The 18,653-nt window shown below is 34.3% G+C and overlaps 1 protein-coding gene and 1 long non-coding RNA gene across 16 annotated transcripts in view; one reads left to right on the top strand and one right to left on the bottom strand.

Moving 5' to 3' along the window:
* LOC101737749 (basement membrane-specific heparan sulfate proteoglycan core protein) overlaps window positions 1-18,653 on the bottom strand; it is a 208,590-nt gene that overhangs the window by 50,142 nt on the left and 139,795 nt on the right. For 6 of the 13 annotated variants that reach the window (XM_062670555.1, XM_062670542.1, XM_062670536.1 and 3 more), the window contains 11 exons: window positions 14,903-15,013; window positions 13,372-13,482; window positions 11,819-11,926; window positions 11,406-11,519; window positions 10,542-10,766; window positions 9,078-9,203; window positions 8,137-8,260; window positions 7,885-7,994; window positions 3,459-4,577; window positions 2,539-2,595; window positions 426-559 (listed from right to left, as the gene is read on the bottom strand). In XM_062670555.1, the coding sequence (XP_062526539.1) occupies window positions 426-559; window positions 2,539-2,595; window positions 3,459-4,577; window positions 7,885-7,994; window positions 8,137-8,260; window positions 9,078-9,203; window positions 10,542-10,766; window positions 11,406-11,519; window positions 11,819-11,926; window positions 13,372-13,482; window positions 14,903-15,013 (2,339 nt within the window). Of the gene's footprint in view, window positions 1-425; window positions 560-2,538; window positions 2,596-3,458; window positions 4,578-7,884; window positions 7,995-8,136; window positions 8,261-9,077; window positions 9,204-10,541; window positions 10,767-11,405; window positions 11,520-11,818; window positions 11,927-13,371; window positions 13,483-14,902; window positions 15,014-18,653 lie in introns of those variants that run through there. The other 7 variants (XM_062670550.1, XM_062670563.1, XM_062670557.1 and 4 more) reach the window with 5 other exon arrangements.
* Window positions 15,428-18,653, top strand: part of LOC134199514 (uncharacterized) — a 32,319-nt gene continuing 29,093 nt past the window's right edge. For 2 of the 3 annotated variants that reach the window (XR_009974031.1, XR_009974034.1), the window contains exon 1: window positions 15,444-15,964. This is a non-coding gene — a long non-coding RNA (uncharacterized LOC134199514). Of the gene's footprint in view, window positions 15,965-18,653 lie in introns of all 3 variants that reach the window. The other variant, XR_009974037.1, reaches the window with a different exon arrangement.

Consider the following 18,653-nt stretch of genomic DNA (forward strand, 5'->3'; position numbering starts at 1 on the left):
GTTTGATTGTAAAATATATTAGAATCAAAAGACACATTTAATACTTTAAACGTAATCCAATTCTGTATAACGATTGAACCATTTCACGGTATATCCTTCTTAATACGTTCAGTGCGTTTACTTGTTGTTTGATTTCATGAAAAACTAGCCGTACTCGGCTTTGCTGGGCATTTAAAATTAACATTATTATTTACTTTCATTATTATTAGGGAGTCCAACACTCATATAAATATTAAGCCTATCCATTAAGTACATATATTTCCAACATGGATACCAAGTCACAAGTCAATCGGATGCATGGTTCAGTAGTTATAACGGAACATCCGTAAAAACCACTATAAATTTATATATTAGTATAGATTAACAATATGCTATTTATTATTTTAGTAACGAAAAAGTTTCGGGTAAAACAGATAAAAACTTACGGTAACACCAAACAGTTCCAGTCGTCCTTTTCTTTCCTGGTAGTTTGGCCTCATCGGCCTACCACCTTCTCGGATCCATCTCACGGGTGCACGACGAGGGCCTTCATCACGGCACTGAAGCACTACATCACCACCTAGAGCCCGAATTCATGGATCAAGAAATGAATGGCGAAACGACCCAGAGAACTCCCATTGTGACGCATTAATCAGGCATTATTGGAACGAAACATGACTTGAATCCCAATGACTATAAAGCTGTGATAAAGATATGTTTTTGGCAGTTATACTTCTGATTGAATTTCATCTATTTTAAATAGAATCAAAAATATTATAGACAAAACTAAAGTTTTTTTTTAATTCTAACTAAACAAAATTAGCTACTTTAGACTAATTTAAACTACTTTTAACTAAATGTATATTAAATAATTCCCATTATTTTTTGTTGTGAATCATGCACAGTGAGATTTGCCTTAATACAAAAATTTGTAGCTTCATCGAAATTATTTATCCGAAGATACAAAAGAAATCGTAAATTATGTTATTTATAATCGATTACTAATATTGTTATTGATGATTTGATAAATTTTATATCATGCCACTTAATTTGTATGTTATAACTTGTAATTCAAAAAACCAAATGATCAATTGCAAGAAAAAAAATCGTAGTAATACAATTTAAAAAAAAATTGCGAAACTTAATTATTAATTAAAGGAATGCATTATGTCAAAAGATATAAATTAATGTTTAATATCAATTCTTATTAATAATAAAATATTTATCAACATGCATTTACTTATTTTTTTGTATTAATTTTAAAAATAATGACCGGCAGTCCGTATTTATCAAACAGATGATAAAAAATTAAAACATGATAAATAATGTTATGAAAACCCTTTTTATTATTTTTGCCCATAAATAAGTTCATTTAGGCAAAATAACTCACCAAACTTGACTGTTCCACCACCATGAAAGAAATAATGCCGTCGATTAATATTCAAAGAAAATATCAATTAAAATAACGTTTACGTGACCGTTTTCCTTATTATGAAAGTGTCTAGTACAACATTTAAATAATAATAGAACATACAAATTTTCTAAATAAATATCTAAAGTCATTTACATCATTTTCTATGCATTCTGCGGAAGGAGATTCCTGTATAAATTATTTCACAAAATAAATTAAATGCTTCAAACTGTACTCTGATTCTCTGACTTCAAATTTCTTGCATAACTGTATACGAACGATCTTCGAACCTTAAGTAGCCCTTAATTTAGGATATACAATAAAATATGACGTAGCGTGAATATGAAGATTTTTTTTGAAAACATATTAAAACGGTTATATTATATACACACTACTTTCATCAACATCAATCAATATGATAAATAATGTTCTGGTTTCCCACTTTGATTTGACAAGGACCGGTTAATTTAAATAAACTTATCACTAAATCAAATCTGATATTAAGGGTAATAACCATTTTTAATAAACCTACCAATAGTATTTCCATGTTGGAAAGAGAACTTACAAAAGAGATGGCAAGTTGTATTCGTAACATTTTTGAGTTATTGTATTGTTTTACCAGATCATAACGGGTTTGCTCAACATAACAAATAGTAAATTCTAAATGGATAATGTGATTAATTAAAGGTAGGACGCAACACACGCCACAACGATTTCATTTAAATCAATTAGAGACATAGGAGTTATTTTGTAACGAGATTTAGGAATTAAAACCACCTAAACTAATTCTGAACGTTAAACAAATCTGCACTTATCACTTCAAAAACTCAAAAAACATCGTGCGACTATATCCTTAATTCATATTGTTGTTTACAGTCCACTTACTGGATTATCCTCCACCGACAAAGGGTTAAGAACAATCAAATAATACAAAACATTGAATGGTTTATGATTAAACTCACCTGTTTATGATCCCTTGTATTTTTAAAACAATTTTGATTTTAATTTAGACAGCATAAAACAAATTGATTCTGATTTTTTTGGATACTAATTTCTTTGACTTTTAATCAAGAGAAAGTAATAGTATGGATAATTTATATATATATTTTTGTATAGATTAAATAAATATTGAATTGTTTGATCCTTACCGTATCTGACAGATTCCTGGTCTTGCGGATATGTTTTGATATTTAACGGAATGGGACCTGAAAGAAAAGCAGCAGATAAAGCGAATAATCTAAATCGACGAATTCCAAATGTCTGTCGGTGTGTCATTAGTGTGAATAGATTACGATTACAATCAGTATTAACTCCTCGAAAGAGATAAACTTCAAATTATTAATGGAGCCGTTATTACTATCCACATGAATTTTTATCATAGTTAATGTAGTGAGTCGGATCGGTCTCCCCGGTCAGGAGTCGAAGGGCTCGACGATTAAATTAACCCACAGACACAGCCCACTGAGTTTCTCGCCGGATCTGCTCAGTGGGTCGCGTCTCCGATCCGGTGGTAGATTCTGCGAACCACGGCTCTTGCAAAGGTTCGTGTTAGCAACAACGTCAGATTTGAGCCCCGTGAACTCATCTACTCGCCCAGTTACGCTGATATGATCTCTCAAGACCCTCAGCTTAGGTAGAAAAAAACGGAAAAAAAACGCGGTATATTTGCTACAATAAAGACGACTGTGTGATCGCCGGTTCGCAATTTTTTTGTACCAACTGATCGGTAGCTTATAGACTCAAAAATTAAAAAAAGCTATTTACTCATGGAAAATTCAACATATTTCTTTCTCTCTGAATTCAAACTTTTAACGCGGTGAAAATCACGACGCACTCCTGATAGCCAAATAAAATTATCCAGAGGCTTGCTTATTATTCTTACCATGAAATTAATTATGTTCTCCAGTTAAGATGGCAGAAGAGACATTATAATGTTTGGCGGCATTTATGCTCGAGATTCTGGTAATTACACTGTAGTTGATAGGCCATGATAACATAATATTAATTTTTATAATTTGAAAGATATTAATTTTTATAATTTGAAAGACTTAAGTAATTTTCGATTTACCTCTGTCTCCTCTTTGACTACCAGATCCATATTGCCCCTCACCCGTCTCATAAACGCTATTGCCACTTTCAGGACGATAGGGCCGGTTTTCTGGTTGATTTGAATTGCCTTGACCCGAAGCTCCTGGACCAACATCTTGGCTTCCAGGTTGACGTCTGTCGTCTGTTCCACTTACGCCCCGCCCATAGGGATCATATTCACCACCGGATTGGCCGCCATAGGGATCTCTGTTGTCTGGTTGCCTTACTGATTCGGGGTTGTATGGTATTCCACCTCCAAGACTGATGTCTTGGCTTCCAGATTGACCGTATGGAGGACGTCTATCATCTGGACTACCAGCACCCCGGCCATAAGGATCATATTCACCACCAGACTGGCCACCATAAGGATCTTCTCTGTTATTTGGTTGACTTCCTGATTCGGGATTGTATGGGCTTCCACCTCCTGGACTTACATCTTGACTTCCAGGTTGAGTATACGGTGGACGTCTATCGTCTGGTCCACCAGCACCCTGGCCATAAGGATTATACTCACCGCCAGGTTGGCCGCCAGAGGGATCTTCTCTATTATCCGGTTGGTTTTCTGGTTCAGGATTGTATGGGCTTCCACCTCCAGGACTGATGTCTTGATTTCCAGGTTGACTGTATGGAGGACGTCTATCATCTGGGCTACCAGCACCTTGTCCATAAGGATCATATTCCCCACCAGGTGGGCTGCTATAGGGATCCTGCCTGTCATCGGGTCGGTTGGTAGTTACAGAGCCATATGGTGGATACGGTCGACGCGGATCAGGTCTCTCTGAACTGGGTCCGTATGGTGAATACGTTGTAGGACGTCTTGCGTCGTCGTCGTAAGGCGAATATGTCCCTTGGTTTTCCGATCCGTATGGGTTTTCAGGTCTTCTGTCATAATTGCTGGATCCAACATCTCGTCGAGTCGTTGTGTAGTAAGGACTCAAAGTTGTAGAAACTATTGGTGGGTATTCGTTTTCGTATGCAGGAGTTGATGGAAGGCAATCGGCTTCATCCGACCTATCGTAACAGTTGTAGACGTTGTCGCAATAGCTGCTGGACGGTATGCATTGACCGCTTCGGCACTGCCAGCTGTTTTCGTCACATGCTGCAAGTAAAAAATAACAATCAGGGTTTAGCGTATTATATATAATACTACGTGTGCGTTGTTAGTTATGAATATTGCATTACATTGACTGTAAAACGTCCTACATAATGGACGTAATGAAGTAGGATATTACATTAATAAATAATTTTGTGATTATAATTCAAGTAAAATTCAAAAAAGATATAGCGTAATCTTAAGTCTAATGATTTAATTATCGTTTTACTAAATTAAATATTTTAAATATTCAATTAGGTTATGCTAAATATTATAATTATCGAAAAAACGGGTTCATCATAGAATCATGCACTATTCGACTAAAAAAACAGGATTTAAAAAAATCTATCAATATAATAGATTAAAAAACAAAGCTATATACATTTGTTGCTTAAACAAACTTACTATTATATTTTTAGGTCGGAATAATAAATAGGTATTTCGTTAAATTGCACTTATCAAATAAATTACTTATGTTTAATTATGTTTTAGTTATTGTGTTTAAAATATGAAAAAAACGAATAAAAATAAATTATCTGTATGTACTGAGAGTAGGAAACGTGGTCTTTTTTTATAAAGAATACCTACTCATGAAATCGTCACGTGTAATATAAAGTAATTTTAAGTACATATGAAATATTTAAAAAGAACGTTTTATGGTTTATTTATTTCTATTTACTCTATAATTCAACAATATTTTATTTTATGAAACGCCTAAATAATTGTAAATAATTTTTATAAAGTAATTATTGATGATAACGTCAACCGTGGGAAAATGATTTGTGATTTAGGCATACATCTTTAGACATAATTGAGGCATACAATTTGGACATAATTTGACCCGCTCATCAAATATCAAAATCATTTCTACCACTGTCATATTATTCCTGCGCAGTCGTTTCGAACGTTTTTCTATTAACGGGATTCCAAGTTTTAGAAACCAAGCCAGTTGAAATCGATTCCCTACCTCACCCATGGTCGCTGACATCTTCGTGGAAGACTTTAAATATAAGGCCTTACAGTTTGTCACCGAATCAACTTAACATGTTTAAGCTGTAGCGAGCTTAGCTTAGCTTAGTCTGTGTCGAATCGTCGCTTAATAAATAGGTTTGCAAACTGTCCTTAATTTTTTTTTATTATCACCCTACATAATACACACACTCTAAATATTCGTATAAGCACCGACTCAACAAAACCTGTCATGTCATTTCATTATAATACTCATAGACTATTATATTAGTATTAAAATAATTGGTTTTTTTTTTCGTGACAGTCATTGTAATCATGAAATTAATAAATAAGCATGTGTACAAACCTCATAACGTTCTTTTAAACATGCTTACAATTTATGAAACTTAAGAGAGTACTACTATTTATGGAAGTGGGTAGAACTAAGGAGCAAACTCTATGAAAGAAAATGTGTTCATCGACGGAACCAATTCGAGTGGCGGCTAGATAACAACTAGTGTAATTTCAAAAACAACTCCAAAAGTAATTAGGTTACATTTTTTAACTCACACAATTCACTCGTCATACTAGCTTTATTTTAGTTGGTTTTTGAGTTGTGATTTGCTTACAGCTTACAGCCAGACATTTTTTCAACTCGTCTTGCATATAAGATCGTTCTCCTTAGTACTATTGAATATTAATGAATACATTAAACCGTTTATAATATCATGCATCGATCGAGAATACAAATGAAAATCATCTACAGCATGCAAGCTTCAGTACAAAACCAAAAATGTTCTAAACAAGTCGTTGACGTAGAAGGGACTCCTAAGGATTTAAATTTCAAAACAGGCATTCCAAAATATATTAGGGTACCATAATAATGGCAGTTTTGTTCGTCGGAGAAGTCGGTACAATCGTAATAATTGTCGCACCGCCTTGCTAGAGGTATACACCGCCCATTGTAGCAGGTGAACTCTGAGTAATCACACGGAACCTTCCGGGCTGGCGACCGCGACGCCCGCATGTACCATGCTGTGTGTTACCATTATTCAGTTGAGATAATCAATTCGGAACTATTCATTACAGTGTTGAACATTCGATATACTTTCAGATATAGATACAGTTCAGTCGTGAGCCTGTTTTTTCTTTTTTTTCTTTCGTCATACGAAAAGTATGACGAAAGAAAATTAATGCTATTGCACAATATAATCTAAATTAAAGAAACTAGAAGTGCTTTGCTTCGTGAAAAGTGCAACAAATTAAGTGCTTTGAAGAGCCGTGAATGACGTACATACATGTAGTGCTAAGTGGTGTCGGTCAAATCTATGTGTTATCAGTTTAAAAAGTAAACGAGTTATGTTTAATCTTAAAATTGTTAGAATAACACGGGTGTAAATTTTCGTGCAACTCATACCTTCCAAAATCGTAAATCGATTCAGGTACGTACGTAAAATCATACCCGTGTGCTGTGTTTTGTAAAAATCTCATTACAAATGTTTCTGTACTTTATTGTAATTTATACGTGTAATTAAGTGAATATCACACATAGATATTAACAAGTTAGGGAGAAATACAAAACCACGATTTTTAATTGAGCGCTCCTCAGTTAATTAAGGCAATAACACAATTTTAAATTAAACAAGTTCAAGTACACATTCAAGAATATATTGAATTTTGTATATCCGTAGTAGATCATATGAGATTTAGTTGAGGAAAAGCATTCGTATCTTCTTTCTTTGCACGTTTTATAAATTTCTCTATATTATTATATTTTGGAGAACTGTAAGGGGCATTTTCATACTAACTATATATATTTTTTTTGTTTTTAAAAGAAATAGAATTCTCAACAATAGTGAAATCAGGCTTTTTCTGTCTTATTTAAGTCTCACAAGAGCAGGGAATAGTTGAATTTATTAGTGTTATGGCGTATTATAAGCCAGTACGGGTAATTACCAATATCTTGTCTTTTTCGACGTCAATCAGTCATGCCTTTTTAGGTGAAGGGATAATAGCCTTACTGTCAAAACTGACAACGAACCAAAACTAAGTAAACCGAAAATACTAAAACTTCAAATAACAACACGAATATTTTACAACGAATAAATCACAATAAATTTATTAAGCATAATACATATTATGTCGTAGGCGTTGTTAGTATTCTGAGTGTACGTGTTTTGAAAGGAATTTGTAATAAATTTAGTCTTTACGATCCATAGTTGTGTAGCACTGAAAAATTCTTCATTTTTCATTAGCTTAAGACATGGGCTATCAATGCAACGGTAAGCACCCATGTACGTTTACGTACATATTATTGTTATTAATATAATATAATAATAAATAAATTAACATCGTGAATACTTACTTGGAGTCGAAACTATAGTACTGTTGCAGTCTGCCTCGTCTTCGCCGTTAGGACATTCGAAGTGGCCGTTACAAACCCAATTTCTGCTTATACACTCGTCAGTATCACACCTACGGACAAAAAAGAAAAAAAAATCGTTTCACTCATCCATCACGATAGTAATTGGTCGCAAGCCGGGAATTCGCTTTAATATGATTTCGCAGTGTGCAATAAACATTTAAGGTTCGTTCGTACGCCCGTGTTCATAGTTACCTGTAATCGTCTGGACCATCGCACTGTGCACAATGCAACTCGTCCGAACCGTCTGAACAGTCCGTGATAGAGTCACAGATATTCGCATCCGGAAGACATTTCCCGTCGCACTGGTGGCTGCATTCTAGATTTTAAAAAACGATTCACATAAATATCTATATTTAAATATATATACATATGCGTTTTGATTAACATTGTTTAATTTAGGCGGTAGTAAGTTTTATATGAATTTCGCTACAGCTATGAATCGCTAATGGCAAAGTGTAGTAAATAAGCAAGAGCGCGTATCGATACTGAACCGAATTTCGTTATGAAGTTAGTAGTACTTATTCTATTGTAAGATCTATGTAACTTAGGGTATAACTAAAAACTACTGAAACTAAATCATAAAATTAATCATTCAATCTGGCCGTATTCGTCAGAAAATGCACATCACATACCTCTTAAAAACTTCAGTTCAATACTGCATTTCATACAAAACCATTCATAGTCATCATTCGAAATATCAATCAATATTACAGTGTATCTTTAGTGTGTAGGTATTTTTGCGTTATTATTTTCTAAGCTTGTCTATGAAATATGGGTATTTCTTTTTAATTAGGCACGACTTATTATCAACGAAAATATATAAATACATATATACGAATAAAAATATGTTATAATAAACAGAGAAACTACACAAATGCTAACAAAACATTGTAACAAACTGTAAACATTCTATTTATAAATGCAACGTATTTTAAGATATTAAAATATTATGTTCGTGTGTTTGATATTCTTAAAGGAAAAAAATACTACATGTAACAAAATAATTAATAAGGTGATCATAGTAAAGGAGAGTCCTAGTTCAAGTTTCGCGATCGGATGAAAATACACACAAACAAATATTACAGCATCAGTCAGTGCTTACTGTTTAACAGTTTAGCTTTTATTAGATTTACCTTCGTCTGGACAGTTGTCTTCGTCTTCGTTCCCATCGCATTCGGGGAAGCCATTGCATCTTATAGCACACGGCACCGATGATGTTGGACTACAAGCGAACTTCTCTGGTGGACAACTCAACGTACCTGAAATATCCAATCGAACAATTAAAATTTCAAACGATTCACTTATTTATGTATCCATTCGTAATTAGATAGGCATCGCTGAAAACACAGATGCTAATACTGTGATTGATCAAAAGAATAACATTAAGAAATCTCTGTCGAAACATTAAATATGAAGCTTTTTCAATTCAAAATATTTTAAATTAAATATTAATCATAAAATGTAAAAAAAAAATATTTATCAAAAAAACTCTATCGCTTATAATGAAATTACATCTTACTGTCTTCATGTGAAAAATATTGCAAGTAAAGACTGACAATCAATAAACATATTTTAATATAAAAATATTTTTTTTTTTATGTTTTAATAAAGGTAATAACTATTGAAGAACTATTACAAACATCGAATACAAACTGAAATTTCCGAAAGACGAAAAATATGACTTTCATAAAATTAAAAAGCAAACAAGCGACATACAAAAGAGACAGGGAGATACTAAAGAAAACAACTAATTCCGTATTTATGATTAACTCAAAAACCGTACAAACTTATGTGTCAAAATAATTAGCATGTAAAAAATCTGAGACGTACCTAACTGTATAATCATTTACAGTATTCAAAATTGTAATGTAATGTAATTAGAATACACTGAATTTCATTTTTTATGCTTTTTTTAATTATTTATTAGAGCCATACATACACCTATTGGGTTAAGTCGGCTTTTATGTATTTTAAAAACACATTTTTTTATACAGACAAGTTTGAAAGTCGTCTAGAATTGTTTTTGTTTTGAGTTAGGAGGCCATTAACGATGTAGAGGGCGAGTTAGCTGTGTAGCGCGGACATATTTTTCCGCCAGGCGATCATGACTTCCGGTTTCAAAGGTAGGACGGGTTGAGCTCCGTTTTATTAAAATAGAGGGCTCTATTGTAATAAAAAATGAGATTTCGGTCTTATTTATGAATATTGATAAAAATTTAGAAACATCTGACTATGTTGCTGGTACTTCGATTCGAAGTCACCAAATTCAAGATCAGTCAAACATGATTTCGATAAAACCCACGCAATTCCCCAACACATTTTAATTGCCGTACACAACAAGATATACTATACTTATATATAACAAATGACAAATAAGTGCAGGTAGTGTTATTACAACAGAAGTCATTGAAAGATTTATCAAACTTTAGTCTTAAATGAAAACAATACTCAAAAAGAGTGAAGATTAAATTAAAACAATCACTACGAAGGCAATATTAGCGCTAAATCATGAAATAATAAATCAAAAGCGAAAAATCATTCACGTATTTCTAACAGATCCAAATTCAAGCAACGCGCGTACTCGCGCGATTACTTACCGCAGTTGAACTCGTCCTCGCCTTTTGGTAAACAATCGTTACGACCATTACACCGCAAGGCTATATTAATACAAGAACCGTCATGACATTGAAACTGGCCCCTTTTACATGGACAATTCGTTTCGTCTGAAGCGTCATTGCATTCCTTGGTGCCATTGCACCAACTTTCAGCGGGCACGCAATCTCCACTCGAGCATTTAAACTGATAAGCCATGCATATTGTGCCTGCCATAAATGTAATGCACCATAACCATAAGGGCAACACTAGTAAGGGTAGTCTACTACATCGAGATAATCATAGGGCGATGCTTGAAACGATTCATAAAAGTTAAATTCAATAGAAACTTTAGTTTTAGCTTCTGCCCTTGCTAGTGTTCCGTGCTAGGGAATATTTCATTAATCGGTGAACATTAAAATAAACTGTTTGGTTTACATGCACCATGCCGCATACAGTTTCGTAAAACAGTAAAATTTTAATGTTTCCCGTCTAATTAAATTGTATAAAAATAAAAATTTCTGTGGTGTCAGAGAAAAATCAATACAAGCAAATTACTAGTCATCATGACAGAACAGATGCTACCTTTGCAGGTGATGACTACAAAAGACGGTAACCAGTTATGGTTTATTGCTCATAAGGTTTCGTATTATAATAAGTTAGTTAAAATATATTTTGTGCTCGAAAATTATGCCAAAGGTTTATTATGCACAAAATACTCACAACGTAATAGCAATCAATACTTTGCCATTATACTGATAATCGTAATGTGTTTACAAAATTATAATCTAATCGCTGTTCTCTCAATTTTAATAATTAAAGGCCAAAAAAAAATTCACTTTAAATTAAAATTTGGAAAAAGATCAAACCGTAAACACAATGCCGTTCGTCTGACCCATCCTGACAATCATGCGTCCTGTCACAATGTTTTGATGCAGGTATGCAGTGCCCATTGTCGCATTTGAAGTCGTCTTTACTACATGCTGACCGGCAAAAAGAGAAACATCTTGCATTACACTAATAAAATAATTTAGCATATCATATGAAACCGTAGGAAACCAAAATATTTTAATGATAAATATTATGGAAGAGTTAGCGAGAACTGCTACCGCCAAAATTTCTACTGAAATCGAAGACGAAGAAAAGAAACCAGAAACCAAGATGACTGGAATAGAGAAGTAATAATGACTATAAAAGAAGCGATCGAAAACAAATAAAGAAACTAAACGACGTGAGAATGAGAGATAAAAATGATGACGGAATGCTCCCAAAGCGAACTTACGGCAATTCTGTTCATCGGAATAGTCTCCCTCTGGACAATCATAATGACGATTGCATTTCATTGACACAGGAAGCAATTTCCCGTTTCGACATTTAAAGAATCCACTTTCTGCAAACACATGTACATGCTCTTTACATACTGAATGAAATGAGTTATTTTTCATTAATTTCTCAATGTACAAATGGAATTTGCTGCTTCTAAATAATTATGATACACCAAAGCCAGTTTCTAAACAATCTGGCGTTTTAACTTGACTAAATAATAGCATGCTAATGTGTGTGTGTATGTGTGTGTGTGTGTTTGGGTGTGTTTGTGTGTGTTTGTGTGTGTTTGTGTGTGTTTGTGTTTGTGTGTGGGTGTGTGTGTGTGTCTGTGTGGGTGGGTGTGGATGTGGGTGTGTGTGTGGGTGTGGATGTGGGTGTGGATGTGGGTGTGTGTGTGGGTGTGTGTGTGTGTCTGTGTGGGTGGGTGTGGATGTGGGTGTGTGTGTGGGTGTGGATGTGGGTGTGTGTGTGGGTGTGTGTGTCTGTGTGGGTGTGTGTGTCTGTGTGGGTGTGTGTGTGTCTGTGTGTGTGTATGTGTGTGTATGCGTGTGTGTGTGTGTGTGTGTGTGGGTGTGTGTGGGTGTGGGTGTGTGTGGGTGTGGGTGTGTGTGGGTGTGTGTGCACCGAAGAATGTAATGGAATAACACAATTTAATTAATGAAAACCTAATTAATTCAGATGACCTAAGCAAAAGTTTAAAGTGCAATGTAAAACGGTGTTTAAATCGAAAACAATATTAAATTAGTAACCATCGTAAGCTTTACGTGATAATCGAGTGTGAAATTTCATAATAATAATTTAATCAGTGTTCAATTCAACTGTAATTTGATTGATTAATAAAAGTAGAAACCACGTGTATTCCTTACCAAAGCAATTCCTCTCGTCAGACCTATCCGAAGGGCAGTCGACTTTACCGTCACAACGCTTACTGCGCTTAATGCAGTTCCCGTGATCACACTGCCATTTGTCTAAGCCGCATGCTTTAAGGATTAAAAGCGCTTATATCATAATACAATCAAATATTGTTAGTGGGCTCAACTATAAAGCGTGCACTGAAGTTTTGGTACTCATTAAAATCCGATCCAGATTTAGTGTTTTGTATTCGATTCGTTTTAATTATGTCCATAAAAACTCAATGTCAAAACCAAAACCGCAGTGTATAATGAACAACAATTATACGTACGACATCCGATCTCGTCGCTGCCGTCTTTCGGGCAGTCCCTGAAGCCGTCGCAGCGAAGCAGAATTGATATACAAGAGCCGTCACCGCAACGAAACTTTCCCCTGTTGCGGCACACGTGGTGCCCGAGCCAATCGAATTTAAAGGATACTTACAGTTTCAATATTCCCAATACGGAGCGTGGATCAAATAAACTGACGTTAGATTACAACAAGGCAAACTTACAAAAACCGTACCTAACATACGATACTTTTTTCGATGTTTCAAAATTTCCTGCTTCGAGAAATAAGTGTTTATTGTTAAAAAAAAAAACTCAATTATCTTTTTACCGTTGCAGTTCTCCTCGTCTGAGCGGTCGCTGCAGTGTTCGTATCCATCACAGCGTTTTCTCAATTCAATACATGATCCAGATCTACACCTGAATTGGTCCTCTCTGCATTCTACAATAAAAAACGCAGCTTGATAAAATATCCATTGAATATACTATATGTGTGTATGTTCTTCACATACTGTAGTGTAACATACTGAGTATAATATAAGATACGACCTATTGCTAACATTATACGAACAGAAAAGGGGCAATATTTATGCATTATCCTGTACTCTAACGTAGTCCTTAACACAAACAGAAAATTTGACCCACAGAGACAGTCCACTGAGTTTCTCGCCGGATCTTCTCAGTGCGTCGCGTTACCTATCCGGTGGTAGATTCTGCGAAGCGCTGCTCATGTTAGGGTCAGTGTTAGCAACTTCGTCAGGTTTGAGTCCCTTGAGCTCACCTACTCTTTCGGTAACGCTGATATTGTCTCTCAAGGCTTTCATAATAAGCAGGAAAGAAAAAAAAATGCAACCGAAAATTATTTTCATTTGCAAAGGTAAGAATCACTTTATACCTGGGTATGAATGTTCACGGTAATATCACGAGTGTGCGCCCTAAAAATATTTAATTAATGGACTTTCTTGAAAAGGATATGTGAGAGAAAGGGGGGAGGTCAGAGATGACGTATGATAGGTCTGAATAGGGAAAGATGACATGCTATGCCGATCTCATTCTCAAGTGGTGGTAGAAACTCTTCTTGTGAGTCTGCTCGGGTAGGTACCACTACCCTGCCTATTTCTACGGTGAAGCAGTAATGCGTTTCAATTTGCAGGGTTCGGCAGCCATTGTAACTAAACTGAGACCTTAGAACTCATATTTCAAGGTGGGTGACGGCATTTACGTTGTACCTAGATGTCTATGAGTTCCGGTAACCACTTAGCACCAGGTGGGACGTGAGGTCCTCCATCCATTTATGCAATAAAAAAATAAAAAAGATTCCATATGGTATTAAAATAATTAATAAGTAGGTAATTAAAATAAGACCAACAAAATGAAAAGGTCAATGAACGCAGAATTCGATGCAATAAAGAATCTATGGAATATTGAAAAAGGGAATGTGGGTATCATCTTAATTTCATCGGAAAAAGGAATTTAAATATAAAGATTTATAATTTTAGAAAGCATTTTACTTCAAGAGCGCGTAATGAAAATAACGCGGCGGGTGGATAGTGGATACATTGCCGCAGTTAAAAAAATTTCATTCCGCACGTAACTAGAATAGTCCCTGAGGCGACTAGCGAATGGGTATGAAAACAAAAATACAAAACGATATTTTTTTTCTTACATTGCATGCTTTGGTTGTTTTTATTGGTAAAAGAAAACGCTTCTTTTGTAATCACCAGTCTTAGTTTTCGAGAACAACCCTCTCACATCTAGTAAATAGCGTATATAATTTGTGCATGCTATAAAGATACATTCGTAATGTACGGTCCAATTCTTAGTACATAATAATTATATTTTGCGATGATTTACATACTTACCACAATTAACTTCGTCTTCGCCTTCAGAACAGTCCACAGCGCCATCACAACGTCTGAAACCCTCGATACAGGCTCCGTTGTTGCAAGTAAAGTCGTCGATACCACATGATTCTGTTAACAAAAGACAAATTTAACAATAATGTCAAAATTTAAAATTCGAATTTTATAGGCTTGTTTCGTGTTTAACGCCATCTATTGAAATGTTTGTGAACTACGACGACTGTCAGATGCGTTTCATTAAATTTCAACAATCAGATTAATAAATTTTTTTAACAGACACTAAACTTAAAAGCCTTCGTCGCCTTAGAATCAAACTGCAAAAGTAGACAATATTTATACTAAAATGAAAAGCAATTTTATTTGAAGTTTCGAACAATTAGAAGCAAAGCGTCGCAACTCGTTTTCCGATTTAAACCAAGAGAGGGCACTCCTTTTTTTTAATTTCGTACGTCGTTTCTCGAACATTCATATTTCAAGATTCTATGATAACGAAACTCTTTTATGCCGAAATGTTATTAAAAAAAAATATTTGATAATTCTCTTTTTGAAAAACTGTCAAATAAATATTAACCAATTAATCTTCGCAATAACTTATATTCAGAGCGTAATAAGTTCAATCTTTTCGCTCTACTTTTCTAAAGTAAACCACAAATGAATTTGAATAAATAAAATAAAACGAACAATAAAAAGTAAAGGCAAATCAGGACATTCATGAGATCGTTACCCGAAACTGAACACGGCAGTCGGAACACGTGTCGCGCCGATTTAAACATAAACCGACAATAAAGAAATAACACCAAAATCTCTCCGCGCTCTATGAAAAAAAAAAAAAAACCAAAAAAATAAACATTTTCACAACACCTAGGCGTTTTTAATATTCCGGTACTGCCGCCTAAAACGTGATGTACTTATCCGTGTAATGTTAAATAGCTGCGTGTAAAGTTTACACTTCGGGTCCCGCTAAACTTCCCCGGCTTATATTATATCGGCAAAACGTGAATATTTTTGGAACTCTCTCACGGTTGAGATTTAAAGAATTACATTTTTGAGATTTTTATTTCCGTAAGTATTGCTTTTTTTTTTCTTTCGTAGATGACTGAACGATCTTACAGCCCCGTCTGTTGAATTATTCACTGAAATCTGTAGAATCGTCACGTCATATTGTTTAGTAGATGCTACCTTCAATTACAAAAACATGGGTTAATATTAAAAAAGAGCATTTATAGCAAACTTGGGGTTCACACAAAATGATATAGATAATGAAAAATAGTCCCTAGATATTCTGTTGTATACGATAAGTTCAATCGTGCTAATACTATTTAAACTAGTGAATCCTAGACATTACTTGCTGTAATAGATATCATATTAATGATACATCGCTAAATACTGTTGGTTCACCATAAAGCATCTAGATACTCTTTGCATGAATAGATTTTATAAGGATTCGTGTATTATTTTTGTCTTTTTTTGGAATCTTGACTTCTACAATATAAACTCTAAGCAATTATTTAATAAAGTCATATCTGAAAAATGGTCGAAGACATTTAGGTATTTACAAAATAGTTTGAAACATCGATGTCGATCTTAACAATATACCTTACACTCGCTCTGTTGTCATATCGTCGTTGCTTTTAGCACATAGCATACTTTGAGCTACAAACAATATAAAGCAAACCGACAGATAGGATTTTTTTTAAATTGACGCGTAATAAAGTGAAATATTAAGATATGGCACATGGGAGTTTTTGCTGACTATAGGTATTCAAAATAACTTTCTTAATATATCAAAACATCATTTTGGCCCAAAATGTCACATAAGAGATTTTAAAGGAGAAACCCCATTTTGGGCCTAAGCGTTACACGAATGGGATATGTACCAAAAAATTCGTCTATTTTGCTTGATTAACCTATTGAAATCTTAGCTTCATTGACAATGGCCAAGTGTAGAAAATAATTTGAATTCAATTTTTTGTTTTAAACAATCTTTGTAAACATCTGCAACACTTATTTCAATATACGTAACTAGCTCCACAAACGTGCGGATTAGAATTAGAGCATTCATAAAATAGGATCGATTTAGTGGAAATCGAGTGTAAAAAATAATTAATACTCTTTTGCTTTAGGATAAATGACTGTTTTTATAGGTATTTTAATCAATGTAAATAGAGTATGGCCATCGAATCGTAACACAACTACTTACAATGGCGGCAATTCAAAATATCTACAACTGACAACATTAAATATACCATGAAAGGGTAGTTTTACATTTTTATATTAATGTGACTATGCCATAGAAAAACACAAATGTATCAAATCGTGTTATGTTATCTTTAATGTTGCCAACTGAAGATATTTTGGATTGCCGCTATTTAGTTGTGCCATGATTCGCTGGCCAGACTATAAACTTAATCTCATTGAATAACGTAACGTAAAGCACCAAAATCTACTAACAAAAATCATTAAAAGAAATAAATAACTGTGCCATTTAGTTATGACACGAAATCATGTCGGCAACTGCGGCAATTCAAAATATTTTCAACTGGCAATCTTATATAACATGAAAAAGTCGATTTGGTACTTTGAGTTTTTCTATGGTGTAGTTACATTAATAATTTTACTGGTGGTAGGATCTCTTGTGAGTCCGCGCCTCCCGCCCGCCTATCTTTGCCGTAAAGCAGTAATGCGCTTCGGTTTGAAGGGCGGGGCAGCCGTTGTAACTATACTGAGACCTTAGAAGTTATATCTCAAGGTGGGTGGCGCATTTACGTCGTAGATGTCTATGAGCTCCAGTAACCACTTAACATCAGGTGGGCTGTTAGCTCGTCGATGGGTATCTAAGCAATAAAAAATAAAAATAAAAAAGGCATGAAATAAATTGAAATGAAATGAAATGTGATGAGATAATATGGGAGCACGTAATGATTTATATTTTATATAAAAAAGTTATCATATAAATATAGTTTTTCATATAAAAAAGTTTTCATTAAAATTAAAATAAGACTGACCTAAAGGTCTTAGTTACCAGGTCAAAAAATCCCTTAAAAAAATTATTTCGTGCGCAGCGCGTTTCGCATTACGTTGTTTTTAATTTTTGGCTTTCGTTCGTTTTCGTAAACAATCTAACGCGCGATTTCTCGTAACGGGTTCCATTTTTATTTTAAAGCAACCTGTTGCTGCAACAGGTTTCGTAAAAAATTACTCATCTTTAGTAGGAAACAGCCTCAAAAATATAGTTTTTATTAAAATATCTCGAACAATAAACATAACCTAAAATGTAAACATTGTCTGATTTTACCAATTTGGCCATTGCTGGGAGACCTGAAAATTGGACTCATGAAACCTTCTTAGGTATTGTAACTTATGCCCAAATTCTAGCACTGTAACGCCAGGCCCAAGTTTGTATGGATTTCGGGTTTGTCCTTTGCAACGACGATATGTCATAATAATGTATTATTATATCTTTTATAATTTATAATTTTGAAGACTTTGTGGCCTAAAGGATAATACGCACTGTGTACTCTTATCCTGAGACTATGTCGGTGTTCAAGTCCCGCGGAAACTTACTATTTTTTCTAATGAAATATAAAATATACTTAATTGCTTCCACGATAAAGGTGTAGTGTCGTGTAATAAAATTCCAAACTGCGATAGTTAATTTTACTTATACATAGGCGGCAGAACGTAATCCATAGGTAAAATTACTCTGCCTATATCTGCCGCAAAGTAGTCATGCGTTTTTGTTTGACTGGAT

The sequence above is a fragment of the Bombyx mori genome, chromosome 1, assembly GCF_030269925.1.
Source record: "Bombyx mori chromosome 1, ASM3026992v2".
NCBI classification, from domain to species: domain Eukaryota; kingdom Metazoa; phylum Arthropoda; class Insecta; order Lepidoptera; family Bombycidae; genus Bombyx; species Bombyx mori.